Source organism: Falco punctatus, assembly GCF_963210335.1.
Source record: "Falco punctatus genome assembly, chromosome: 2".
In the NCBI taxonomy this organism is placed as follows: domain Eukaryota; kingdom Metazoa; phylum Chordata; class Aves; order Falconiformes; family Falconidae; genus Falco; species Falco punctatus.
Window position 1 is genome coordinate 94,853,537 of NC_137581.1, and position 18,980 is coordinate 94,872,516.

The 18,980-nt window shown below is 37.9% G+C and overlaps 1 protein-coding gene across 6 annotated transcripts in view; it reads right to left on the reverse strand.

The window, feature by feature from the left end:
• The window catches only part of PRPS2 (phosphoribosyl pyrophosphate synthetase 2), a 64,394-nt gene that overhangs the window by 7,893 nt on the left and 37,521 nt on the right, over window positions 1–18,980 (reverse strand). For 3 of the 6 annotated variants that reach the window (XM_080376902.1, XM_080376901.1, XM_080376904.1), the window contains 5 exons: window positions 10,462–10,645; window positions 7,867–7,887; window positions 4,310–4,408; window positions 3,200–3,324; window positions 513–686 (listed from right to left, as the gene is read on the reverse strand). In XM_080376902.1, coding sequence (XP_080233028.1) covers window positions 513–686; window positions 3,200–3,324; window positions 4,310–4,408; window positions 7,867–7,887; window positions 10,462–10,645 — 603 coding nt within the window. Of the gene's footprint in view, window positions 1–512; window positions 687–3,199; window positions 3,325–4,309; window positions 4,409–7,866; window positions 7,888–10,461; window positions 10,646–11,575; window positions 18,099–18,980 lie in introns of those variants that run through there. The other 3 variants (XM_080376905.1, XM_080376906.1, XM_080376903.1) reach the window with 3 other exon arrangements.

Here is an 18,980-nt window from a genome sequence, read left to right on the forward strand (position 1 = left end):
AAAATTTATTCTCACCTCCCAGGATGAAAAGTACAAGTAGTTTTTATAAGGAAGACTTGCATTAAAGATTAATATTAAACATGCATTAAACACTGGGGAGACAATACTTTCCAATATTAAATCAAGTAAAGCTTTGTGAAAGATTGCCTAAGGAAAGTGGAAAGGCTCCATGATGAAGTTCAAGAGAATGATTTTCTGTCTTTTCTGCCTTGGAATTGAAAAGTGTGCTAGATGGCCCAAGTCCTTTCCAAGTTCTATGACTTCATATTTATTCTGTCCTCTTTCTAAACACAGATAACGTATTTCTGTAAATATTTTCCCAATTCCATGTTCTAAAGAAGGACACAGCTTGATCACAATACTGTGTGACCTATAGACACAAGGATCAGAGACACTTCATGCTACAGAGGTCAGGCTGGGTTATAAGCATACAGGACACAGCAACTGCTTTCACCAGCTGTCTGAAGGTTACCATACATCAAGACAGGGGGCCAGTTCATAATACTACTTACTTGTCTGCTGCATGACATATTGTGCCACATGTGTCAGCCATATCATCAACAAGAATTGCCACCCTGTCTTTCACATCACCAACCAAGACCATTCTGTCCACTTCATTTGCCTTCTTTCTTTCTTTATGAATGAGAGCAAATTCCACATTCAGTCTGTCAGCAATTGAAGTAACCCTAAGTTACAGGAACAAATACACATTTAGGGAATTATTTTCAAAGAAAGAACAGAGCCATACATCTGCATTTGTCATAAAACACAATTTTAAAGTTTCCTGCTGTCAAACTACTGCAGCACAAACTTCTGCACCTAGTAAGACAGGTTAGCAACAATCTTAATTCACTGCTAATAAGTACAACCAGAAAGACATACTCCAGAAATCGTGTTTTGTTTTGCTTTGGTTTTTATATTGAATTGACTTGGGTTTTCTGTCATTAAGTGCCTAGCTTTGAAAACATTTTGTTTATTCACAAGCTTTTATTAAACTGCTGAAATACCTAGTCACACTAGATAATTTAAAGTAGAGTAGCCTCAGTTCTAAGCCCACAGCAGCGCGCACTTTAACATCCTAACTGAAAATACCATTGTAGAAACATGAAATAAAACCAAAGGGAAACCCAAACAAGCAAGTTAATAGTGACTAATAATTCTTTTAGCAGCACTTGACTAGTAAGCAAGTAGCTTACTTCATCAGTAACTCTCTTAGCATACATCTGCTTGACAAAGATCTTTTAAAACTATGCAGGGTGACCACTGGTGGCCAGACAAACCTCCAATAACAAATTTAATTTGTTACAGTCTTCCAATTGCTTTTCTCAGGTTATTTAATATGCCAGAGCTGGTAGGTATAAAGACACAGGAATAAACAATACCGTGCTTTTTCTGTGGTGCCACAACCTTGTAGTCTGTTTTTTTAGACTACATTTAGAATGTTGTTAACAAGGTTATTAACATGCACAGTTAACAGGGAATACAGTTTTGTTTCTCTACCACTTAAATATGAAGGAATTGTTAGTTACTGTTTCAACAACTGGGTGACAAACAAAAGCCTCAAATGTTTTGGCATTTTTTGAGACAGTGCAATTTCATATCAGATCTCAATACATCCAAGGCATTAAGATAACTATGGAATCTGCATATCTTGTTTCAGTAATAAAATTTAATAAGCTGGGTAAAAACACCAAACAAATGGTAAAAAAAACCAAAAAAGAATTCAGGTATTTTAAATGAGCTTTTTTCTTTTATTTCTTTGATGTTTAGGGAATTAAAATTTAAGACAAGCTTTCTTCATATTCTATTCACTTTTCATTAACCCAATAATTATTTTTAAGGTCTACATGTTTTAAATGTAAAAGCTACACCATTTACTTTACATTACTGGACATGAAAGAGAAGCTGTGATTATACTGAAAGCAACATTATCCCCTACTTCACCAGTAACTGCTCGATTGCATTACAACAGAAAGTTACCAAAGATAGACTCCATCTATGTTAAATAGTGACAGTGGTCCTCAAACACCCCCACCTCCACCCACCTCTCTTACAAGCAACTTAATGTACAAATATTTTGTAGGGGAAAAAAAATGCTGTCTTATTTGAATTCTTAGCAAAGGCTGTATTTTGTTTAACAAACAAAGCAAAAACAAAACCACAAACAAACAACAGTATCCAGATAGGAACAAAGAAGTTTAACTGACAGTCATCCGAGTTTTAGAATGCTTTCCCTAGTTAATGTTCTTCACATCTTTACCTTGGTTAACCTAAAAGAAAACAGCTATGGAGTTCTAATCAGTCTTATTTCCTTATTAATTATTACAACATGAACACTCACAACAGACCCAAGGACTTCAATTAAAATCAAACTGTGACGGTCTTTCACATTTTTCCCCCTACTACATTTCAAACATTTAAATTATTACAGGCTCACATGATTCTTATATCATTTGCCTTGGCTCCCATTCATTCTGTAGCAGCACCACAACCAATAAAACTTGAAAATAAGCATTTTGCCTTAATGGCATGGTTTAATACCTCACCAGCCAGCATGCTTCTGAGCTTTTGCATTAGTTTATACTCAACAGATACCATACAAAGGACAATCTGCTAAATGAATAATGCATGCTGTGAATGAAGAAGCACCCCAATGAATTAACTTCTCTATTTTTACCTTTTGCCACTCAAAACAAAACTTTACTCTCTTTTTCTAGTATCCACAGCGCACAACTTGGGGTCAATAGGTTTACAGCTGGAATGCAATAACGTAATGAAAAAAGAAACAACTCAAACAAGCTCTTACCTAAGTGCCAGCAGGTACAGTGGGGACAGGCCACATGATTTGACAGAGAAGGGAAACTTAGGCAATTCCAGAGTGAAGCAGGAAGAGATGCAGCAACTGGACTAAAGAAGCAAGCAGCAGGAAAAAAATCTCTTCCCCCCTGCAGAGGGATTCAGCTAATGAGGGCATATCCAGGGAGAGAGAAAAAGATTTTCTTTAGACTATAGAATGCTCCTGGATGTTTTCAAGCACGAACAACATACGAACTAGTTGTTCTGTTTTTACAACGCAGTTGGATTCATCAGTGATGTATCCTATATCATGCACAATTCATAGAGGAAAAAGATAACTAGACAAACTAGTTCATTAACCACTAACCGTATGGAAAACTGATTTTTTAGGCTTGTATAGTACCTTTTTGCACCACCTGCATCAGGTGAGACTATGATACAGTTTCTCCACTCCAAAATGTTCTCTTTAATCCACTGCAGCACCGCAGGTTCTGCATACAGGTTATCTACTGGAATGTCAAAGAAACCCTAGTCCGAAAGGGAAAAAGAGTTTTATGAATATATGTTTATGTCTTACCTGGAAGAAAGACAAGGGAAATAACCGAGCCTTTGACTACCATACATGATATTATTTTACACTGACTTCTGATATTACTACAAAATGCAGCAGAAGCTAGACAAATACTAATGTCTCTAAGCATGTCACCCAATAGTAGCGAAATAGAGAACATCTGTTCTCAAATGATAGAAAAGACGATCACCTTCAGGCACTCAAGTAAAATTATGCTTCTGAAAAGCTATCAAAAAATCCAGTGAGTAATACTCAACTGCGATAAATTTCAACTGCTTGACATTCAGTGTTTCAATATGAAGATTCGAGTTAGTATTACTTGACCAGCAGAAATGGAATCTTACTTTCTGTGCAAGTTGTAACAAGAAATCTGTATTAAGCCACGAATGAAACTGTTTTTTATTTACATGACAGCCATACAGCATAATAGAAAATTCTGATTAAACAGAATACCAGAACTGGAAGAGAAGATATTTTCTAGAAAAACAAGGTATCTTGAAAGGAGGTACACATGAGAATGATAAACTATGTTTGCTCTGTGTCCGAGTAAGCCAGCCTTTGTCTCCACTTCTCTTAAGAGAATATCGTTCCCTTGGCTGTAACAACAAAACTATCTAGAGCAATACCATAATCTCTGACCAGGCCAAGATTAAGAGAACATGCCCCAAACCAGTATATTTTATGTTCTGGACTTGGCAAATTCTATTGAAGACTCCAAGGCACAGGTATTTGAAATGCCTGCAAAATCACCCCATAAAATCAAGGCTGGTCTCCTTCAAAAAGGGAATTCAATTAGAAACAGATAGCGAGACTCTGAACCCCAAGAATTTCACTTCTGTACATAGCCTTTCAAAACAATGAGAAAAAACAGATAGTTAATACTAGCCTTTCACATTAATTCAGTAGAGCTCCTAGCCACTGTTAGTAAGAACTGATAGTTACCTGGATCTGAGAGGCATGCAAGTCCATGGTGATGATGTGGTCAGCCCCTGCAACTGACAGCATGTTGGCAACAAGTTTTGCAGAAATTGGAGCACGACTCTGAGGAATAAAGCACAAAATTTTAGTTTTTAAAAAGATGCCAACTAGAAGCACAGTCAGAAAGTTAGCTACTTTTATTGATTTTTCCTTTAGAATATTTAGAATCTAGACATGAAGAGCTTCAGAACTATTGCCAAAGCAGCCTGTCAACAGCTGATCTTGCTACTAGGGTTTTGAAACTCAGCAAAACATTTCAGAATATCTAAATCAGTCTGCCTAATAATGCTTTGTAGGAAGTAGACTAAAAAGCAGATAAAATTTGGGATATAAATTCCCAATTCTATTGAAAACTTTTAGCTAGCTTTTCTATTACAGAAAGTCAGAAAAACTCCATTTCTCTAAGCCACTACCCTGTAATTAACATCCAACTCTCATGCAACTATCCTGTTCTAAAAAACATTGCCAAAAGCGAAGACTGGGTGAACCCAACTTTTGAAAGCACTGCTTTATAACACAGTATCAAGCACTCCTTCATGACACAGTAAAGCTTGTACCAGATCCATGTTGCAGGGGCCAGCCACCCCAGCCTATTTATTCTTTTTTGCTAATTCAGGCTTAATTGTTGGATGCAATTGGGAATCTAAAATTCCCAAAAGGGACAGAAGGGATGAAAAAAGCCAGAGAAGTGGAAAGAACAAAGAGCAAAAATCCAATTAACAGAGTTAATGCTAATGTCCAGAACTTTAAAAAAGTGATAAGGATACAGAACAAACAGCAACATAAAGATGAAAAATCATACCTGAAAGATACCTCATTTTTTTGTGAGCAACTCCAAAGTTTTGTTAGGAGTTCTTTTATGCTCTGAAAAAAGTTATGCTGCTCTAGACAGCTTTCTTGGTAATAGAAATACTAAAAGAAACCTCCTGTTTGGTTTTTGCCAGTCTTTAAATAAGGCTAATAGCTGGCAATAACATTAGCATGAAAGCACAGCCGCTATTCAGAGGTTCCATCTCACTGTTAGACTTGGTTTTTGCTGGCACAGTATGCTCTCCTGCTACACCTCTTATCGAACAGCCTCATTCAGCTCTGCCTCCACCCCATGCAAACAATTAGAGTATCTTTACCTTCCTTCCACCAGTGCTCAAGGGCATAACTGAAAACAAGCTGAACCACTGCAAATTTAACCTGGAAGTTTTTCTGCCTGTGTCATATCAAGGAGCCAGTATTTTCCTCAAAACATTTGCTAATTTAGGTGGAAACTTGGCATTTCTCTGTTTTAGCATGTAGGTTGCCAACATCCTTCCAGAAGGGAAACTGCAATATTGCAGTCTCTCCTATGGGTGGGTCAAATTTAATCACCATCATTACAGAAATGCTTCATTTCAAAAACCATCCCTCCTGGTTTTGTGTTTCACAGAACATCAACACCATGGCATCTGTGTAAGATACACAGCAGATACATGCAACAGCCAGTACTTCCCTAGATCTCTGCAATTCAGATGCACATGGCTTCCGTAAGAGTTTGCCAACATTAGTACTTCAGCACGGACAATCTTCCAGCTACTGAGGACTATGCTGCTCCTCATTTAAATTCAGTTCCATAAGGCCTAAGTCAACCAAAGCTTTCTGGATATTTTTATTACTTGTAGTAAACTTTTGGTTTATGCCATACAGATTTCTAATCACTTCAGCTTGCCTCGCCAGTACAAACTGACATTTTCAAGTTAGGCTTCAAAACATTCTCAAGTCTCTGGCAACATCTCATAAGACAAAGATTTAGTTTCTACTCTTTGGAGACTATCACAACGTTCTCCTATTAGCTCTTCACAAAGATCTGGTTTGATGCTACCGCTAAGCTGGACTAACAGGTGATGCTGAAACAAGTTGTTTACTCCCCTGCTTGTTCCATCCCTTCTTCCCAAGCTATACACTCCCACCACTTCCCTTGCACTGCACACCAGGACTTGCCTGGACCCACAGCACCCGGATGAGGCAGCTCAAATGGAAGAGAAGGGAAGATGGCAAACCAGGACCACCCCTTCTGGTAGAAACAGATAACTAGTTCAGGCTAGCTGCTAAAGGCAAATTATATTCTTCCCAGAACATGGTTTGCCATTTCCATTCCATCCAGCATACTGAATTTTGCTTTTATTTTTTCCCCATTTCTGTTCAACGCGAATACCACTTAGCTTGTCTCACGTATAATGAGTATCACCATCACAGAAAAAGCCACCCAAAATACTTTCCTGCATCAAATACTAATGTATACATTACCAGTTGTTACTTCTTTCAGCTGCTGGCCTTGCAGGCTGCCTTCCCAGAAGGAAAAACTTGAAGGTTTTACCACTAGGTAACTTGTTTTAGCAGACATGCACACATCAGATTGCCTACGTGTTGGTAGACAGAGGGTCTTGGAAGGAAAGATAGCCAATACCTGTTTCTCAAAACGGGCTAATAGGAGATTAAGACAAACGAAGTTTGCAGCTATCCAAATGTTTCCTTTACACAAACTTGTGCATTAAAAAAATACACATGTTCAAAAGGATTTGATTGCTTGCATACAAAATATTTGTGCTACAATACCGTCCAAATTGAAGATTTTTAAATCAAAGGAAGTATATTCACAGGAACCTCAGATAACCTGGCCTCATTATTCAGAAATTTAGATGACAAAGGTAGATGAGAACTCAAGATTTTCTTTAACTTCAAGTTTGTAAGGTTTGCTTCTGATCAGAGAGGCAAGAACACAAAGAAATTCACAGTATTCATTGTTCCATTTTTTGACAATTTGAGATTAATTTCAGAATTAGTGTAAAATGCAACATAACATTATGTACAGAAACTAAATTGTAAAAAAATAATCACTGAATTTTTAGTTCCTAAGCAAATTCCCCACTTACATATAGTAAGTTGTATAAATGATTTCTTCCTTTGTGATGCATTACAAATTTATTCACAATTCCTGAAATTACCAGGGGCAGGGGGGAATCCACAAAGCTAATATTAACAACCTCACAAGAGTAACTATGCAAAGGACACATAGCTGAAAGTAGAAGTTGTCCACCAAGATTAAAGCTCTGTTGGCTTTAAGCATCTTATTACATTGTCTTGCTCAAAATGCAACACATGCATACTGAAAAGATTTCCAAGAAACCCTTAATATTTATAACTGGAACTTTCACTTCCAAGAAAGCCAGTTGTGAAGTGTATGGATACTGAATGTTCACTAATGTATTACCTAAATTTATTGTTTCAAAAATGAGATATGCTTTGAAGCTTCAGAAGTTGACAGCCATTATCTTGAATGTCCAGATAAATTTTTAACTAGAGGCTAGGAATCTTCTAGTAGCAAATTATTCCACAGCATTAATATCATGGCCCAGGTGAAACAACAAATCAAGAAGTGAAACTGAAAATGTTCCCAGTTATACATAATGTAACCCAGTAAGTTTCACCCTTTGAGGCCATATTAATGGAAATGCATAGCGTTAGATAAAAAAATAAATAAGGATACCTACCCAACGCTCCACGGACCCCTTCTACAAATCAAAAAAACAAAGTTACATGAGCTGTAGAACACCAAACTCACCTGTCACTCTACTTTGAACTTATCTCAAAGGCATCTCTGCAGCATCCTACATAAATGTGTCCTGCCCATGGCTTTGAAGGTTAGCATGATTAGAGGATGCATGAATGCAACTATGGCCAAACACAGACACACCTGAGCTAATTTTAAATTAGCCAGCTTGTGTATCAGAAGTGTTCCAGTTTACGGCAGTACTTGACTGTGTCTAAGTTGATTTACCAACTTTTCTACGATTCTCAGCAAGCCTTTTTTTTTTAACCTCTGTTTCACATTTAAAGCTAGTTCAGGTTTAATGCTAGAATTTCCAGAGTAGATTACACAGGCCTTGTTCAGAATATGATTTTTTACTGCAAGACCCTTTCCTTAAATAAATAAATCAAGAGCACTTTCATTGTTCTCAGTGATCATAACTGCAAGAGGCATGAAGAATACAGGGTTATTTCAAGCAGCAAGTACTCAGTCTATTTAGTTCTTTATGGATTAACGTTAACAAATTCAAACCAGAAAACAGCATCCAGCGAGTGAAGATTACACTGCTTCAGTTCATGGTCAAGAAAACTACAGCAATAACTTTCTCCACAGAAAAGAAAACTTGTGTGTAACCATAGGAAGAAAATGGCTGGCACTTCTCTGACACTTCAGGCAGCATATAAAGCTTGTGCACTCAACACGGGTCAAAGACCAAATGATGTGATGCAATCCAACAGCGGGAGGAAAGATCTCCCTGTCAATAAGCTGCCCAGTGCTGACAGCTATATTATAGCTTATTTTGCAACATGGAGGTCAACTACCAAGGTTAATTTCCAAAGATGGCAAACATTTTCTCAATTGCAAAACAGAGGTAAAAAAAGAAAAAGAAATGGCTTGCCTAGAACTGCAGAACTCTGAACTGTTCTAGAGAATAGTCTGGAACAACATTCAAAATCTGTTAATCAAAACCACTTTCCTAGGCTATCCATCTTCAGATGCCATTTCTAAAAGACAGGATGCTCCTAGGTGGCATGCTGGGTGATTACACTACACTACAGGTTTTAAGTGTCTCTGAAGTCTGCCACATGGATTTTGGGTTCCCTTGACAAGGCATAACCTGGATGCGTGGAAAACTTGGGACATACTCATCCTTTTCCCACACCCAGAACTTACAGTATGGTCCAGCAGAATCTTCCAATATCAATTTGGAAATCAAATCGTAGTGAGATGCTTTCCTTTTTCAGCACAACATTTATTGCTTCCCTTTCAAGCTCTTTTGATAAAAAGTAGTATTTCAGCTCTCCTGATCAAGGTAGAGCATTATTCAATACAAAACACAGCAAAAATGAAGAACTAGGAGAGCTAGGCAAAGAATATGGAGCTACTATCCAACTCCTGGATTTTATTTTTGGAAGTATAACAAGTGGGTTTTGATAATGTTAGTACGGTGTTAGAGAACCTGCACTTAAAGAGCATACCAGAAAATAACTTTTCTGTATTAAGCTTTGTTCACAGGCTGAGCATTACATATTTTGTAATAGCTGCTATTATTTTTAGTTTCTGCATTACTACTTAGTACTGTTATTTTTTTTAATATAAACTAAAGAACAACAGAAGGGTTTGGGGGGGGTGGGGGTGGATTTCCTTGATGCCCAAAGTGAAAGGGAAGGGACAGTCCATTTATGGAAAGTATCGGATAGGGGCAATTTTCCAAAGAGTTAACCATTGCAATTCTTTCTTAAAAGCCAAATTCACATTTATTCTTGTTGGTTCTTTTCAAGTGAGTTTAGGTAATAGTCACACAACATACTAGAGGGTATTTTTATATAGAGAGATAGGAAATTTATGTTCTGTATTTTTTAAAAACAAACTCGTCATACAGAATTTGTTACTGTGGTCAGCTTTGCTGAACTGGTATATTCATCAGTTATGGCAGATCAAATTCAGGAAAAGGGGACTAAGATCAGAAAAGTTTTTATAAAATTTTAGGTTTACATCTATAAAAATAATTACAGAAACAAAAGCTTCGTTAATCTGCCTTGCAGCATAAAATAATGTTTATATTAATTACTGTTATGCATTGCAGATTTCATTAGTTCCTTCCATTTGGCTCTGTTCAACCATATAGGATAAACCTCACCTACATAATGGTTACAGCACTTCAAATTTAGGATTCAATTCCATGCAATTAAAATGTTTAAAAGGGTGTACTCTCTTCATATAAAGAGGTAAAAACAGTAAAGTTAGAAAAAGCAGGAAAAACAGTCCCATAAGGTGAGATTTGCTAGCAGAGCACTCTGCAATATACCACACACACAGGACGTGCCTACTTTTTCAAACCAAAGGTATGTCAATTACCAAAACAAGCAAAAAATAATTTGTCTCACTTCATTTCACCTATAGATGAAATAATTTAACATTTTACCAAAAAAGGATGGGGAAAAAAGTGCAAATCTTTCAAATTACTTAAACATTTCTGAAAATATGTTTCATCTCCAAAAATTTCAAGTGAACAAGGTGAAAAAAAGCCTCCTGACATTACACGTGTCTTACCTACCTTGTCTTTCTTATCTTGTCTGGCATACGGAAAACATGGAATTACGGCAGTCACTCTGGAGGATGATGCAATCTTGCAAGCATTGATCATGATGAGCAGTTCCATTAAGTTGTCATTTATTTCTCCACAGCCACTCTGGATGATATACACATCTTCTCCTCTCACACTTTCACCAATTTCTACACTGAAAGAGCAGGAGAAGACCATTTAAACCCTTGAATAACTGGAAAAGCATTATTAAAGAACAGAAAAAAGTTTTAACAAGCTTTCATAAGATTATCTGCATGTAGAGTAAGATTTTTTTACAGCGATTTGGATAACTGTCCCCTTGATACAAAGTCTGTTTCATCATAAGTCGGTTTAAAATTTATTTCAGCCTAGATATGGTTTTCACAAGGTCTGCACAAACCAATGTGTAATTAAGGCTATAGCACAGATGCAGCTCAGATTCTTATTAAGTTTGATACTGCTTTTTTTCTTTAGTCTGTATATTCTGTCTCCTTGCCATCTCCTTGGAGATGGTCATTTAAAGAATAACCTACATAAGTACAGAAACAACAGAGCCAACTTCAGAGCATTAAATACTACCGGCATCAAAATACCTCCTTAAAAAAGGCATTTTTTTTCTGTGATAATTGAGATGTTAGCCAGTTTGAGAAACTACTGTATTTTAGAAGAGAGAAGTACCAAACCACAGCCCCAAAACAGAAAACTGGTTAAAATTTACAACATGATGTCCAAGTATTTTTTTTTTCCTAAATTAAAATCTTAGAGAAAAGCCAAGGACTGCTCATCAACAGCTCACCATGACTCAACAACTCTCAGGGTCTGTCCGTTGTTTTATTTGCTCTAACTGTGCTTACATACTTTGGTTCCTTATACTACCAGTTATTTTATTCTTCCACAGTTTTCAAGGCAAGCTCTGGTACTGATCACTGCTCACATCACAGAATTAAAAAATTAAACAGAGCTTACAAATAAACAGGAAAATTAAAACAAATCGATGTGGATTCTTTTTAAATTCTAGACCCAAGCAATAGAAATCTACTGTTGAACCACACTAACTTTTCACACCCGTTACTCCAAAACGTACACGTAAGAACAGCAGACTAACCTTCGTTGTTCCCTGAATCCATGCAAAACAAAAGAAACATACAGACTTCCTAAATAATGAGGCAATCAGACCTTTCAAACCCACGTTTTGTCATGTTTGTCTTAATTATTAAATGCTAAAAGTCTTGGGCCCTTATTTAAAAAGTTGCATCTTTAAACAAGACAAATAAGCAAAAGCTTCTAGCTGGAAACCATCCAAATGGCCCAGATGTGGGTAGAATAATTTCTCTGATGGGTCCTTCAGTGCTGAAGCTTGTTCTACTGAAACACAGTCCAAACAGCTTCCGTATACCAGCTTTCGGGGTGCTGTGTAACAATCATTAGCTTTCTGTAGATACAAAACACAGAAAGGAATTTACTGCTTAAAACCTTAGTGACATGCAAACATCTGATTTATTACTATCAAGATAGTTGAGTCCATGCTCTCAGCTCCCCTACTTGACTCCTCTGCAGTCCCACACAAGCCATAAAAACATCCTGTCATAATTTTTCTCCTTAATTGAATACATTTTTTTTGCCCGAGAATGCTACTAGCAGGATTTCTTAAGGCCAAAAGAAAGCAAAACATCTAGCAAACACCAGGATCTCTGGAAGTCCAGAGGTGGTCAAGGACAGTGTCATTTGCAGATATGTCAGTGTTAATCCAGGAAACCTTTTGGAGGCTTTCATTATGGCACAAAGATGCAAATTTTTGGTCATAAAACTTAGTTCCCTGTCTAAGATTTTGATCAATAGGGCTGTTAAGAGAAAACTGTTTTGATCAACCAATTTTCTTAGTTTGTTTTCCTTTTTGGACAACATAACAAATTCAGTAAGACGTTTAAGTATATTCCATAAGGGGAAGAACTGGTCAGGCTTAATTAGAAGCCCTACCAAAACCAGTTCTGGTGTTAAAATACCAGAGTACCACCTCCCAGAAGAATAAACAAAACCTGTCATTGCTTCTGGACGCACAAATCCAGCTCCTCAGCTGCACCTCAAATGCTGTGTTCAGGTTTGAGCCGCTCACTGAAAGACAGACAAAGTGCTAGAGCGTGTCCAGAGAAGAGCAATGAAGCTGGTGAAAGGTCTAGAGAAACAAGTATGATGGAGGAACAGGAGGGAATTGGGGTTGTTTAACCCCAAGGAGGCTCAGGGGAGACCTTATTGCTGTCTATAACTAGCTGAAAGGAGGTTGTAGTGAAGTGGGAGTAGGTCTCTTCTCCCAAGTAAGAAGCAATAGGACAAGAGGAAATGGCTTAAAGTTGTGCCAGGAGAGGTTTAGATCAAATATTAGGAAAAATTTCTTCACCAAAAGGGTGATGAAGCATTGGAAAAGGCTGCCCAGGGAGGTGGTGGATCACCGTCCCTGTACGTGTTTAAAGAACACATAGATATGATACTTAGGGACATAGTTTAGTAGTGGACTTAGCGGTTCTGTGTTAATGGTTGGACTTGATCTCAAAGGTCTCTTCCAACCTAAACGATTACCATGATCCACCCACTAGCTAATGGGCACAGCCTCAATCATTGTTACAGGTCCATCGTTACTGTTATAAGGACTCTAAAAAATTATAATCACCAGCGGACATGGCACATAGACCTGCTTAATAACAAGTGTCACATACCAGCCCTTTGGAAAAGGTCCAAAGATGACCACCACCGCATGCAAAATTCTATGGCACCTCTTTCAACTCAGAACTGTGAGGTTAGACTCCAGTTCTGGAAATCAAACTAGGAACCATTACAAAGGAGAAGAAAGTAGAAAAAGCCTAAGAAAACACTGTCAATTTTCAGGGGAGAATGCTATTGGAGTGATAAAGAAGGGCAGAATAAGTCGTTAGTACTCAGGGAAAAAAGTAACCAAATGTTTCATAGACACATTATGTAACAGTAATAGAAAAAAAAAAAAACAACTTTGCTGAATGACAAGAATAAGTGATCCTGTTGCTCATTATAAAACCACAAAGAACACTGAATTACAACACTTGGAGTTGTTTTGCTCCTTTAAAAAACCCAATCATTTCTAAGCATACTGCTAAGAAATAACAGGTTTCAAAATGTCAGGGAATACTCTGAGATAAATATAGATCTGGTTAATACAATGAACCTGAAGCGATCCTTCTTCAATTGCCATTAATTACTATCTTTTCAGTGAACTTAAGCTAGCAATAACTTTTTCATCTTGTAAACAACTTGAAAAACAAAAATGCTACTACTTTCTTTCTTGATGCATTTGAAAAATTTTTGGTTATGCTTTTCAGGCCAGAATGACATACTTATTTGGCACACAGAAATATGAAAGTATGTGCATAGGTATACAGAAATACCATTTCTAGTGGACACAGAAGTTACGTACAGACTAAACTAAATCACGCTTAAATTACCCAAGTGCTATGCAGGTGTTAAACACGCCAGAGAATAGCATAATGTAATTATTGCACAAAGATCTTCTCCCAATCAACTGGAGATAGCTGTGCAACAGATCAGCTTTTCCCATCTCTCATCATCATCTACCTTCTCAAAAGATCAGTATTGAGAAATATTGTGTCTGTTGGTTGAGTTTACACATAGCTGCCTATTTTACCTTCATTGAGCCACACAGTAAAAGATAACTAGTCATTGTGTTGCAAGTATTTCATCAGACGTAGCCTGTACTAACCCTGCTGATTTTTTTGGGATGGATCGGGGGTTTTTTTTGTTAGTTTTTCTTTGGGGGGAGGGGTGCGGGTAGTGGTTTGGGGGTGTGTGTGTTTGTTTTGGGATTTCTTTTGCATTTTTTCAGGGGTTTTTCCTTTGGCTTTTTTTTTTAACACGTTCAGCTATAACACAGGCAAACAGTAAGATACTATAAACTACAGTATCAGATATCTGAGGTATTGTACCTCTAATATCTATTAGAGAACACTAAGTTAACAGCAGTCAAACTTTGCAGCAGTTACTAACATTACTACTAAATTCCAGTTAGACCATCTATATCATGACCCATTAACTGTTAGTGGGGTTATTTAAACAATTCCACATAGCAAGGACACAGAGAAAGGACACAAGAACAAGCTCTTACCTCAAGATTACAAGCTCTGTTTGTTTTATGCAATTGAATCAAATTCAGCTATTTGGTAACAGTTTAAATAAACTTCTCGTTCAAGAAGAGTCAACAGAACCTGTGCATTAAAAGCCCTGACACCACACAATTAGGTTTTAAATTAAAAGTTACAGAAATTAACAGCCCACAAAAGTAATTAACTTTGAGCCAGTTGCTTGGAATCCAGAAGCACAAGGGTCTAGTGGGAAAGATACACATAAGACAGGACATGATGAAAAGCAAGTTTGGATGTTGGTATCTGCCTTCATCTTGCAAAGGCTGATTTGAGAGTTCAGTGTACTACGTAAAAACTTGGAAAGACTAATTACCACAGATTAAGGCTAAGGCTTAAAACCCACTTATGTTGCAAACAAATTTCAATGGCTGAAGCATCTGTTAAACAAAATTCAAAGATCAGCTGTAACAGCAGACTCAGCTCCTTCTGAGCTAAATTTATAGCATGCTCCCAACAGAATTTACAGCAATGGGAATTTTAAATTTGTACATACTAACTAAAAATCCCCGACAAAACAGTTGTGGGCAAGCAGGGGAGTAAGTATGCAGAGCCAGATTTAAACGGTAAATAATGTAAATCCATAACTAGTATCCTGTTGAAATCATGCACTTAAAAGGGGTCTACGTACTTCTGAAAATAATTACAGCAGATTAAACTTCTAGCTATGCTTACAAGTAGTAAGATTTCTCAAGCAATTTAGGTACTGATAAAGTAGATGTGTACTTCAGACACTTTTAATTTCCAAAGAGGCCAAAATCTAAGATCTAGAGTCCTCATACAGTGTGCAAAATGAATCGATATTTCAAAGGTGATCAAAACCAGTCCACATGCTCAATTTGCAATCCTTTGAAACCCAGCCAATGGACAGCACTAAGCAGAGGGTGTGTTTGACCTCTTACCTTTGGGAACGCATTTTGCAGAGCAGTCTTTTAACACAAAACCTCCAACTCACCGGGTAAATATTTTTAACTGCCCTGATGTGGTATAACAAAGCAGGTACTAGCAAAGCCCAAAACAACAAACAGTAAAAATGCCAGCTGGTTTTAAATCTGTAGGTATCCTATATCTCCTGGCACCCACAGTCTCCCCTTAGCTCTAGGCTCTTTCAGCTTGAGTAACAGCTCCAAGACCAACCCCCAACTAGATCTTCATTGACACTGCCCCACCCTAATGGTGGACACGGGCATGCTAGGCACCACAAGGCAGGAAATGCCTTCTCACACTCCACTGTGGCACACAGCCTGCCACCGCAGGAGGAAAACACCTTCACTTGAGCAGCTCTGGGTTAAGCCGTGTGTAGTCCAAAATGAACCCTCAGAAATTTGGAAACAGAAGTCTAACAAACCTGAACAGAGAGTCTTCAAAGGCTGAGTACCAAACACTACAGCTAAGGACATGTGGAATCATCGAGCATGATTCAAATGGATTGTTTTTTGTTTGTAAATTTCAAGCATGTAGCATCTACTTAAAGATTAAACTTGCAAAGTATACAGAAAGGTCAATAAAGTGGAAGCGTCAAGCCAAAAGTTTGAAGATTTTTTGGGCCTTTTCTGATTTGGAGCAATGAAGAACGTGATAAACGGCCATATTTACTGCACCTTCAATTCCCTATATAAACAAAACATGCAATCCAGAAGAAATTTTTATTTTGTTCAGCCAAGCTAGTAAAATCTGTTTCTGCAGTTTCTTCTTGCACACAACAGCATGGATGGGGGGGGGTGGGGGAGGCAAAGGACACAGCTGCCTCCACTGTCACAGGCAGCACACAAAAACCCCAGCTGCAAATCACTTGCTCAGTGTCTGGGCAGTATGGAGTCACTTCACATCCCACTATATCCCTAATCTCTATGCTTTTAGCCAATTTAACACCAGCTAATCACCTGAGCTTGTTTACTCCACAATCAGGTGTCTGCAAAAACCATAACCATCTACTCCAGTGAGGGTGAGTAGCACACACCTCACAGCCCCTGCAGCAGCCAAATCCAAAGGAACCTGGGTACAAGAGATGTAGTGAGGTCATGCCTTATCTGAGATAACTGCAGAGAAGAGCTGGAGGATGCTGAAGAGAAGATGGGAGGGAAATGTTACAGCCCAATGCTCAATTGTACTTCCCTGAGATATATCGCCAATATCAAAGTTTCCAGCTTTGCTCCTGATTTCTCAGTTCTTCATGGAATTGTTTTCATTACTCCACTGTGTGAAATACAGACTCACAGTGATCCTTGTAAAAATTCTCATTATAAAAATCAGCTATTTTCCCCCCATCTTCTAAGATTAAATTTTAGTCCAAGACTCCAGTTTTATTTATTTACTTACAAAAGGCCCTCATAACAACACAGCTTTTCCCATGCAATGTCCCTTTGTACTCAATCCATACTTTCCTCTATAAAAGCATACACTTAATGTTTTTGAAACAACCCAGCTTCAGCAGCTAAATAAGGCTGTGCCAAATTCACGTGCCGGGCAGGACTCCAGTTCCCTCCCTCACAGATCTGTCAAGAAGATCTGCAAGCAGGCCTTCAGCCCATGAATCTGACTGGAAAGCCAGGAAGCTCACAAGAATGGATAGGAGCACTAACTTCTTCCACTGAGACAGATGCGTGTATGACTGTCACCTTTCACTCCAGTTTCCCCATTTTGCAAATAACAAGTATTTCAAGGACAGAATTAAAATAAATAGTCTTTAGAGAAGCAAACATACAATTTATTGTAAGAAAATACAATCATTAAAAAAGTGATGTACAGTCAACAATAGTTTTTTTTTATTAAATCAGCTGACTCACCAAATATACCTGCTTTGAGATTTAATTGTGTATCAACTATAACTAAATGCCATCTCAGTGTATTTGGAGACAATTTTGTGAAAAACTTCAGTGTTCAGTATCTGTATGCTTCTGTTGCATGTCTGTCAGTTTCACGATGCTGAGGTTACAACAGCCATGCCTGTTTAAGAACTTCCATTCCTTTCCTCTTCCTCTAGCTGCAAAACACTGCTGATGACAGTTGCTTGTGGGGTTTGAAAAAGATAAACTGACTGAGCCCCCACTGCAGCCCTAGCATTTGCTAGATAAGGGAGAAGGTGCTACTCCTCAAGCTCCTACCATGACACTGTGGCTGGCACTTAATTGACACACAAGCTCTGAACACTAAACAGAGTTATCTTCCATAACCAGACATTACTGAGGAGCTCTCTTGCTGCTTTAGTTAGGGTTGCTGGACTTTGGTAGTTAGCTGAAGGAAAACATTTCCATACAGTTTAGATAGAAGAAGGAAAAAAAAAACAGGGCAGTGGCCAAGTCTACCAGCAATTTCGCTTACTTCCTCTAGCACAGACTACATTTCTCAGTTACAGACAGAGCTGCAAGACTGCTGAAAGGCTAAATCTGAGGGGAACTGGGATACTGCTAGATATGCTCCTCTCAGTATACATTATATATATATAAAGCCCTTCTCATTTTAAATGTCCTGGAGTTGGGAATGTACCTGCCCACTTAGCCACAGCGCTTGTCAGGCATGGTCCTATCCCCAGCTAACCTTAGGGCACACAGCTTTAGTTCCTCAAACCTACTGACAACTGCTATGGACTGGGCTCTAAAGCTTGTTTGAGTTGATTCAACACAAAATGTTTAATGACTCTTCCCTCCACTCTATTCCGCAAGCCAGACTAACTGCAGTTACTAAACTAAAAGGTTTCCAGCTATGACACTCTGACAAGGATTTAAGCTTGAGGCTGCACATATTTATCAGTTTAGCCATAACTTACATTTATGTTTAAGGGAACGCTGCAAACCAGAGCTTTTAACAAAAGGTGAATCTTCTCTGCAGCTTGCTAACTTAACAGATCTGACAAAGCAAGAGTTCGTTGACCCTCGGGTCCAAGCTTATCTGTTTGCACTGGAGTTTGCCAGAGTGCCATCGGTAAGGTTTAAGGTTCTCTGAGCATTTTAACAATCATGTTCCAGTATTCTGCAATACTGCAAATGTATTTTGTAATGCCAATACATTTGTTTAAAATTTAAAAACACAACAAGAAAAAAAAAAGATTGTCCTAGATTATCTTTCCGTACATGCACACACCATGAAAATTTTCTATAGAGACTAAAAATCCAGATGCCTCAGAAAAGGACCACTACAGCATAAATCTTATAAACTGTAGCTGTAGTTTAATTTCAAACACATTGTTGAGGAATCCTCTTATTACTATTGCTGATTTTTTTCTTATGAAAATTAGTCTACAAAACAGGAAGGCCAAATCCTGAAATAAGTTGCTAAGGATATTGAAAAGATTACCCACTTAAAACATTACGTAGTGGATACAACTGTGCT